The following is a 10,484-nucleotide window of genomic DNA, read 5'->3' on the forward strand; positions in this document are numbered from 1 at the left end:
GACTGCAGTGCATTTTCTCCCATTTTTATGTGAACTAAGTGCCGTTTAATTGGATTGAAAAATTAAATATGACAAAATATGTGTTAATAAGACTCCCTGGGCATAACAAGCATAGCTTTTTTATAATTTCAAAATATATGCGGAACATAACACTGCAAATAATTTCCATGGGGTACAATTAAATTCTGGGGAGCAGAGTACAATTGCAAAGCTTACCTTGCCTATTTCCATTTTAGTTAATGGCATAAGGTTTTAGGTAAATTGGGCCCACACAAAATCAAGCCATAAAAAATTCATACATTTAATATAAACTCACGTGAGTGTAAAATTTATTTATTAAAATAAATAAATATTCACAATGTAATTAGAAGTCTTTCATCTTTCTGATAGGGTAGTGTTCATTACACAAAATGATTACACAGAAAGTGCCCCTCTGTGAATATCTAAAGTTGTCCTTGTGTGTGTTTGTGCGTGTTGGGCAACTACACTGAAAACACTGAGGTCATATTCCTACCTCTGTCACAGATGTGGTCATACTGTATACCACACAAACAGAACCAAACTGATTAGAGGCAAAGATGCGATCTCCAAAATTAATTTATTAAAGTTTAAGTACCTGAAACACATGAACATACTAGACGTGCCATTTCACTTTGGTTTTTTGCCTTCATTAAAAGATGTTTAGAAGTAAATGTTTATAAATACATTTATTGCTTAATTTCTTTGTATGCTGCATACACTGTAAGTAAATGGCATTTGTGTAGTGTCCTCTTGTTCACCTACAAATGTGGAAATAATGCTTCTTACTTGAAGAGGCCACAACAGTCAGGATGCAATTCCAGAGATAGTGGATGAAGAAGGGATTGGAGTTGCCATGTCTGTTAAATGTGCATAGATGAAATTGCGCTTACATTTTTTCATTCGGTAACCAAAGAGTCAGCAATGAGGAAAAACAGGAAATACTGCCAAACCCTTCAAGAGTACATTTTCTCTTACCCTTTTTGATTTTGGGACAAGATAAATCTTGAACTGCAAAATGAGACAGAAATTAATTTGCTATTCTGGAGGTTAAAAGTCCACCTGTATATTACTGAACATTCCAGCGACAGGTGGACACTAGGAAACAGCCTGTTATTTGGACAATTAAATCACAGAACTGCATCAACTGGGGATTTCCCTGCTGCAGTGTCACCATCAGGTGACCGGAACAAAAAAGCAGACACATTGCAATCGTGACTAAGGCAATTTGGCCTTAATCTTGTTCTACATCCAGGAATTATAGGAAATATTAAATTATTGTCGCCAACTAATGGTACACTCACTTCAATTAATTGACTAGATTTAGTAAGCATTTAGTGCGGCAGAGCTTACAAACCGGTCGGTCTTTAGGCAGTTCTTACGCTAGTGTGTGCGTTCTGGGGAGTGTCTCTGTTTGTGTGGTCATTTAGACATCTGCACACTGGATGGCCCATTTGGGATTTTACCCAGCGTGCTTCATGAACTGACCACATGACCTACAAAAACAGTGCCGCTCAAACATTCTTGTTGTCTTCATTATTCCAGCTGGTTCTATTGCCCGTCAACTTTGTCTGAAACAGAGATGGAAAAAATGGCCCAGTGAAGATGCAATTTACCGTGCATCGCAAGACAGTGATGAGAAAATCCTACAATTGCAATATCTTAAACATGATAACATGTTAAAAAAACATCTGTTCCAAAAAGCAATATGTTCAAAATTGATTTTTTTAAAAAAAAGAAACTGTAAGGAACACATACAGTAGATCTACCAGAGAAGGCCTGTGTACTAACATTTTATTTCCTCTTCTATCAATCAAATGATTTGTGTATAATCAAAAGGTTTGTCTACAATGTTACAATATTTTCATATATTGTTTCTTTTAAATGTCACAGTTGAGCTCTTCTCTTAGGCTGCTGTCATGAATTGGGTTCTCCTTTCACCTTCCCAACCAAAGCACTTAGAAGCACCGTAGATATCTTGGAAAAATGTAAGTAATGCAATCATTTGTAAGAGATGCTTCCTTTTTGATGGCATACCATGCAGGATTTTTAGGCTTGCTGTGGTCCAGTGTTTACAATCAAGGAATCTCCTCCTCCGTCTTCAACCCCAACAATATGTACAGATATGGAACACACACACGCATGCAGACATGCATACCTTTAGGGACAAACTTCAGCGAGCCGCTGAATATTCAGAAGCGAGACATGCCCTCCTTTGGCCCATCATTGAGGAATTCATGCCCTAGTCCACTTCCACACTTCCCACATAGGACCTGAAAAGACAACACTGTCACACTAGCATCACAGGCAAACTGACCCCCAGCAGCAGAAACTGCCAGCAGTTTCTCGATTTACCCTAATTTGTGGCATCTGTCTACTTTGAACAGTGTTACTTCATGGTTTTAACACCCTCAATTTGATCTTCATGTCCATTGATAGGCTGGTGTAAGAGCCCTTCCCTTAAAAATGAAAGCAAGACAGATTGTTTAATCAGTCACCTTGAATGCTGCTGGTGTCTCCATGTGTTTGGTAACACTGTCCTCACGTACAGTCTCAGTGAAGGCAGGCCACGGGGATGAATGCTCAAACTTGGATCTGCTGGAAAACAGCTTATGTCCACAACTGGAACACACGTAAATACCTGCACAGAATCACAAGCACTGGAGGACTTTAAAAACTGAACTTAAAAACTTGTCTTCACAGAACACAGAGCTAAAGGGGCGACATAGCTCAGGAGGTAAGACCGATTGTCTGGCAGTCGGAGGGTTGCCGGTTCAAACCCCGCCCTGGGCGTGTCGAAGTGTCCTTGAGCAAGACACCTAACCCATAATTGCTCTGGCGAATGAGAGGCATCAATTGTAAAGCGCTTTGGACCCAGGTAGTGTAGCACAGTGGGTAAGGAACTGGGCTTGTAACCGAAAGGTCGCAGGTTCGATTCCCGGGTAAGGACACTGCCGTTGTACCCTTGAGCAAGGTACTTAACCTGCATTGCTTCAGTATATATCCAGCTGTATAAATGGATACAATGTAAAAATGCTATGTAAAAAGTTGTGTAAGTCGCTCTGGATAAGAGCGTCTGCTAAATGCCTGTAATTTAATGTGTAATGTAATGGATAAAAGCGCTATATAAATGCAGTCCATTTACCAAAGTCCAAAGTCTAAAATGCTTCGGACAGAAAGGAAATTATGAATCTAAAAACACCGGAGTCCTTCATGTCAGATGTTTGCCATCCCTGCCAGACAGTCAACGCACCTCCGTTCTGTCAACTTCTCTTCTCAATGAATTATGAAAGTCTATCTGCAAAGTCTAGCAGGAAACAGAACCGTTATCTCGCAATGTTTGTGTCCCGAGTGGAATTATGGGTTAATAGGTCTCATTTCATTACACACGTTAAATTAATATTTTTACCAATACACATTCAACAGCAATACTATAATATAAACAACAGAGCATTTTATTATTATTATTATGAAAACATGATGGGAGTATCGTATATTTATAAAACTTTTAATCTGGCTTCATTACCAGAAATGTATTGGTAAGAAAGCAAGCTTTGATGTTGCCTGCGTTCAGAATCGTGACTCCAGGACGGGCACCATTGTAATTCTGATGCGCTTATCTATTCAGGTAAATTAAGTTTTAATGCGGTATTGTTCGCAGGTTTTTCCCCTCTCGCTCGACTTATGACTAAATATCGTGAATGAATCTGTAATTTTATGTTTTTTTCTCCAACTGCTCGCTTGTGCAATTGTCAGCCCATATTTCTCCACTTCGCTCCCAGTAAACCCGAGAGTGCAGCTCGTTGCTCCAGTTTGCCACAGATAAAATGAAGCTTTGTTTTTCGTCCGTTAACAATGTTCACCTTACCCACAATTCAGAGCCTATACTTCCCATATTGGTCCGTATAACATTTCTGGTTAGAATGACCGTAGAACTGCTGGAAGAGAGTTGACACCACGGTTTCAGCGAACCAAGGTTCGTTTGTGTGGTGCGCACCCGTGTACGGATGGAGGTTTGTACACCCGTCAAAACAAACAAACTTCAAATGTTCGATTGGTCCGCACCAAACGAGGTAGGTGTGAAAGTACCTTTAATGCTGTCGTAAATGTTGACACAAAACTCACTGAATCTTAGCCCACCCAGCTAGCTTGCCTTTCGTGGATTATGTAACTAGCTACGATGTGCAGCAAGCTACTTACCTGGTTTGAAGTGGTCTTTAAAGACCTCGTCACGAAGAAAAGAACAAAAGGACATTCTGAGTATTTATTTAAATCAGTTGGTACCGGTTCGTTAGAAAATCGCTCGCAGTGTACAAGTCAACCTGACCTGACCAGAGACTGTAAAAAACAACTGACCCAACAAACAGCCTATCAAACAAACTGGGCGTGTTCGACAAGAGCCGGGTGGTCACGTGGTTCCATTCAATCCAATTCAAGCGTTCAATTCGATACTTCCGCATGTAGCACCACCGCAAGATGGCTGCCACCATAGACATATATACATAGACGCCGCATTGGCCTTTGGATCGTACGTCAACGTCGCCGCCATATTGGTCCAGGCAAGACTGGCCTGAAAACAAATAGAAGTAAACAGGGGAGCTGCGGTTTTTCTGGATAAAAAGCACTATAACGTTTACATTTCTCAACCGATTTCAATGAGTCGTTTTTATATTCAAGGGTTTATGATCTACGTCGAGTACAAAAAAAGTTTTATCTCCAGTTACTTGGATAGAATCTCGATAGTTAGGCTATAATCGCTGCTAGACGCTCAAGAGAGGAGTGTGTATCAACGTTAGGTTTACATAAACTGAATTACTTACGTGGTGGAAAATAATTCATTGTCATAAGGAATTGCCACTGTTAATTTTAACCTGTCAAACTGGCTAGAAAGTAATAAATGCATTGCTAGCTAACTTGAGTAGGATTGTAAGCATCGAATAACCTTGATTGTAAGGCTTGCTTTGCTTGTTAGCTACCTACCAATGTGTATGTATGTCTATGGCTGCCGCGGCCCAGAAAAAGGTATTTCTGATGAGTGCGATGTATTTCCTATGAATGTTGTAGAAACTCACTCCAGCACGAACTAGGTGCCAAAAGCTCACACCGTCCTAATCACTAGAAGCAGGCAATAACATTTTGTATTTTTCCTATATCAAAATTTTTTTTCTAGACTGAACAGAATAGAGAAAAACAAGACCAAATACTCCGATTGTGTTGACTAGGCGCACTGAAATCTGATTGGTTAAGAACAATGATGAAACTGATTATATTTGTTATGGACTATCTGTTATGGACTTCCTTTTAAGATGAGTCTTGAATAAAGTTGAAATGAAAAATGAAATGAAAATGTAACAGTGTCCAGAGTTTAACAGCTTCATCACGCTAGCTTAGACTATATGTAGCGGCATTTGTGTTGTAATCTTGTACATCACCATAATAATAATATGGTTTCATATCTCGTGTTGTTGGACTATGTAGCATGCGACGATGAGAAGTATTGTATCGATATCAGCCTATTTTCTACTTTAGAGAGTAGACTACAGCATCTATGCTATAGGTTGCTGGCTGAATAGGTTATGCCTTTGTTCACACATCTGCGGCCAAATCTGTTAATTTATATACAGGCCTAGGCTATCTTTCATTTTTAGCAACATTGTTTTGCAAAGAAAACTACTGCTGCATAATGTACTTCATGTTTCATTGTTCATTTTCACATCACATCTGATTGACAAAATGATAGGAATCTATATTTTATGACATTGAAGGGAATGCCTTTCAGGAAAATTGCTGTATTGCTTTGGTGGCATGTAATACTTCATTCATACATTCTTTGGTGTGGAACAATACGAATATGAACAAAATTATGAGAAAGTCATTCAGCCCATATACGGTAGGTTTGCAATGTACCTTCTTCTATTCAGAGTGTTCAGTACAAGCCTCGACTCAAATACCCTAAAGATCTCTGCCTCTAGCTACTACAGGACCTGGCAAGCGGTTCCTTGATGGCTCTCTGTTTAAAACAAAACAAAACAAAAACTACTACCTGATGTGACTGTGGAATGAATATTTAACCAACCTTCCACCTTTAACCAACCTTCCACATGCCTCCTTGTTCTGCTGACAGATCAAAACCCAAAATTGCTTTAATACATCCCTTTCATGAATGTAATCCCCCATCCACCCCCCCAACCCCACCCCACACATATGCAGATTTGCCATGCTTTTGCTTTTTAGCCATCATAAATACACATTTGATTTACATCTGTTTTTGTATTTCTGCTGGTGCACTGTGTAATGCTTCATGCCTTTCTTTGTTTTTGCAATGAATGTGGTGTGGTTGACAATGCCTCTATGCTTTCTAGATATATGGTATTAGAACCTCTAAACTCTCCGAAATTCTCAATGAAAACATGGCAACATACTTGCTAGTTCAACAGCCCCCTTCAGGTTTAAATGTAATAATTGCAGTATTAAATATTAAAACTAATTGACTGAAATGTACTAATTTGTCATATGATATGTAAGAGAAATAATATTTGCCTGATAAATATTTATTTGAAATGTTTGCATTTAAATAAAGATGCAAGTTTAAATAAAGAAGGGAAACATCAAGGCCACTCAAGCATTTTTATTTGCAAAATCTTTGTTTTGTAAATATAAGATTTATTTTATGTGAAATCTGGTACTTTTTGTTTTTTGCATGAATGGGACTAAACAGTGGGGTTCTGTTCATTGTCACTGAACATTAGTTTGCTTAGCAGGAACATTTATCCATTATTTAATATGAATAGTTGTGGTTTCACCACATACCCTTGTCATTCGTACTTGCAGTAATTTTTTAGTATTTCTGGGAGCTCCAGCCAGTCCAGAGCCATTCTGTGAACAATGTGTTTCTGAATAGTCTTCCGGCACAGTGTCTGTAAAGATGAGACTAAGAGAAAGAGGGATAGTGAAACAGAAGAGGAAAAAATAGAGTTGTTGATGTTACAATGTTAAACTGTTGATTGTGAAAGGCACCAGGGGTGCTTTGATGACAAAATATAGTGGGAAAGTGTTTGATTTACAAATCAGTTTAATTACGTTCATTGATATGATTTGTTTTGTGCTCGGTATGTGAATCACCATCTTCCTATACTTACTGTTTATTTTCATGCTAAATCTTAACAGCAGGCAAACAACTGATAACGTTTAAGATAATATCCCTAATGTCATGTAAGTACATTTCTCTTAAATTTTAACTGAGATTTATAATATTTAAATAAACATATAGAGCAGTGGAACTTACAGCCATACTCCACCTGGACAATTTGGACACATTTGGTGGCGGCAAACACGTCAACCACAGCGTAGAGTGGCTGCTGGGTAGGAATTCCTTTGGCAGAGGCGCCCATGTCTTCACCGTTAATGATGATGTGCATGTCCGCTATGCCCTGTCCTCTAGGCACAAACAGAACTCCAACGCGGCTGCGACGGGCAGTAGGTGGCAGTGCATTCGTTTTGTACAGGTCATCCAGGATGTGACTGAAGCGTCCAGGCCGGCTGCGTCCTACCAATTTGTCCCTAGGGATGCGTATGTTTTCAATAAGAAGGTGGGACTTGGTGAAAAATGTGCTAGGGTTGCTGTTAAGCATGCTATCCTCTGCCAAAACTCTGCCTCCTGCTTCTCCTCCAGCTTCCTCTTCCTCGACAACCTTGTTGTGGTTTCGGGTGATTGCAAAGACCCAGCTGTTACCCAGGTCCACTAGGTCGGGCAAGGAGTACTCAGGTACGACATCCAGTCTTCCAGGATCATGGGCTGTCAGTCCAATCCTTAGGTGGCCACACCAGCCCAATTCCTTGTCCTCAATCTCAATGAGGAAGATCTCCCCGGGGAGTAAGGGGTGTTTGCTGAAGCAGACTCCATTTGCAAAGCTTTCCACCCTTGTGGCCTGAGTTTCTGAGTTGTCCAGTCTGACATTTACCCCATGAACAGGGTGGAATTGCATGAAACGGTCCTCCACAACAGCCATCGGTCTGTACAGACAGTCATGACAGTGTACGCGTACTTACAGCCATACAGTATAGCAAGGCAGTAATCTGTTTTTTCCTTTTATCACGAAAGGACAGTGGTGAAGGACAGCAGCACTCTACACGAACCGGAACAAAATAACTTTTCTGTACAAACCTGAGAGATCCAGCAGCAAAATGAAGCAACAATATATAGTGTCTTTATCACTGATGTCACCGTCCACTAACAAGTTGTTTCAGCAAAAAAGCACAATCATGCAGAAAAGCGTATACCAGTAGCCCGGAGTCAACACTGGTCTGACTGTAGCCTTTAGAAATTTCTAGTGCCATGGATGTGACTATTTTAGAACAGCTGCATGTGTCACTGGACACTTTCAGCAGATGACATGTTAAGAAGGGAGGAGTTACAGCTTCCAAATAAGGTGCACAAAGCCCCTGGGACAAAGTGCCCCATATAGCTTTTAAAAAGGTCCCATAAAATATTGTATTTTTTACAGTGCAAATTAAAAAAATTATAATATATTGTATAATATTACTTTATATAGTAATATTGCTCAAGTGCATTCTAAGTATGTTGTAGTTATACATTCTAAGTATAATGTGCCAATTTTCAGGACATCACAGTAAATCTATCATAATATTGTAAGAAGCTTGACCTTTTCTTTCACTCTTCCAGAATTGTCTACCATGTTCACCCTTTGACTCATACAGTGATTACATTGTAATCCTTAAATAAGAAAATCTGGTTTTAAGGTCCAGTAATACTTTTGGTTTTCTTTTGTGCCTGAGAATCAGTTGATTGTTTAATGCCACTGATTGGCCGGAAACTCCACTCAACTGGTGCTCCAGGCCTAAATCAGTCCTGCATTAGAGGGGAAGAATGACTATCTGCAGTACTTCTGACTAGAGATTTCCAAGGAACAGATTGTATTAAAGAAAAACACAGTTAAACATGAACTTGGTTATAATGAAACCATGAGCCAATAGGAATGCACGTACTGGTGGAAAATGCTAATTATATGACTTCAGTCACAGTATGATTTCAATCACAGGTTAAATCTATCTGTAATAATAATAACACTGCATCTCACAGAAAAAATGAACTGCAAAAATTCCACACACATAATTTTACAATCACCTGGAATAAACGCAGAACTAATTTTCTCTCAACTTCTGTGCCATGGAACTTACTTCTCAGACCAATAGATTGTTAAGGATGGGTAAATATAGTTATTTTTTTCAACTGTAGGAAATCATTGATCTAGCTCACAATAATCACAATGTAATTTAATGTGAATGGTGGAAAATATGTTTAGAATCTAGCTAACAAATCAGCAGCCACAGCAAACTCAGATTTTTGATTATCATAAATGTTGTTGTCACAGTTGCTTTTTCTTACCGCCAGAGGCCAGAAGTTCCCCAGCTCTAGTGTTATTCAATTTTTTCCTGTTTGGTCACCAATTGTGGGTTTTGTGTCATTGTATTATTGGTTTAATCATTGTTTGCATTAGTGTTTTATTAGTTAATTCGCCTGTTTTTCAGCATATTTAAGTTCCTTGTTCCCTGTGAATTGTTGCTTGGTCTTATTTTGCAAGCTTTGAGTGTCTTTGTGCCTAGTTGTTTCCCTGTGTTTGCTGTTTTATTTCTTGTTCCTTACTCCTAGTTATCTGAGTAAAGCCTTTAGTCACTATTCCACCGCATGGTATCGGCTCAACTCGACTCGTCTCGACTTTTTTGGTTTTCCATCGGGCCAAAGTTGTAGATAGTACCTGGTACCTGGTACTTTTTTTGGTATCACCTCCGTAGAGGTTCCAAGCGAGCTGAGGCGATACCGAATGGTGATGTGAAAAAACACCGTGGATCACTGATTGGTCAGGGCACGGCAGTTTCATGTGGTGTCGCTATGACGACCAGCTACATTGACGGAGGTACTATCTGCAGTGGAAAACGAAGTACCTGGTACCAAAAGCGAGTGGAGTCGAGTAGAGTCGAGTTGAGTTTAGCTGGTACCATGCGGTGGAAAAAAGTGGCTTTTATTTCACTTACCTCAACCTCACAAGTGTGCCCTTGCATTTGGTTCCTTTCCCTGAGCACCACATGATAGGTATATTTATTTATTTATTTTACCTCACATAAGGGATTTCTTATTAACCAATTACCAAAAAAGATATTGCATCTGCAGGCCATCCTGCACTTACAGGAGCTGCTTGCCCTGCCTACCATATTCTCTGCTGTTTGGATGTCCCACTGCATCCCACAGATGGCCATCCTTTCAGTCACCTAACTGTGTCTGGATGTATCTGGTGATCATGAACAACTGACAGATATATGTTCATGTGTGTCTGTGTGTCTTTACAACAATTTGAGAATCAGTAAATTGCCAGGAACATTTTGTGAATAATAGGTTCAAAATGAATGCACACAAACACACATAGTGCTGTCCAAATATTCTGACCTGC

At 39.5% G+C, this 10,484-nt stretch overlaps 2 protein-coding genes across 2 annotated transcripts; both read right to left on the reverse strand.

The window, feature by feature from the left end:
* Nucleotides 1-317: 317 nt before the first annotated feature.
* msrb1b (methionine sulfoxide reductase B1b) lies at nucleotides 318-4,351 on the reverse strand. Its single transcript, XM_064322877.1, has 4 exons — nucleotides 4,219-4,351; nucleotides 2,517-2,659; nucleotides 2,177-2,291; nucleotides 318-1,589 (listed from the first exon to the last, which is right to left on the reverse strand). Exons 1-4 carry the CDS (start codon nucleotides 4,271-4,273, stop codon nucleotides 1,570-1,572), a joined length of 333 nt encoding a protein of 110 aa, XP_064178947.1. The 5' UTR covers nucleotides 4,274-4,351; the 3' UTR covers nucleotides 318-1,569.
* Nucleotides 4,352-6,631: 2,280 nt separating this feature from the next.
* neurl2 (neuralized E3 ubiquitin protein ligase 2) lies at nucleotides 6,632-8,345 on the reverse strand. Its single transcript, XM_064322876.1, has 2 exons — nucleotides 7,304-8,345; nucleotides 6,632-6,949 (listed from the first exon to the last, which is right to left on the reverse strand). The coding sequence occupies exons 1-2, from the start codon at nucleotides 8,025-8,027 to the stop codon at nucleotides 6,834-6,836; spliced, it is 840 nt and encodes a 279-aa protein (XP_064178946.1). The 5' UTR covers nucleotides 8,028-8,345; the 3' UTR covers nucleotides 6,632-6,833.
* Between the last annotated feature and the right edge of the window lie 2,139 nt (nucleotides 8,346-10,484).

The sequence above is a fragment of the Anguilla rostrata genome, chromosome 2 (genome assembly GCF_018555375.3).
Source record: "Anguilla rostrata isolate EN2019 chromosome 2, ASM1855537v3, whole genome shotgun sequence".
In the NCBI taxonomy this organism is placed as follows: domain Eukaryota; kingdom Metazoa; phylum Chordata; class Actinopteri; order Anguilliformes; family Anguillidae; genus Anguilla; species Anguilla rostrata.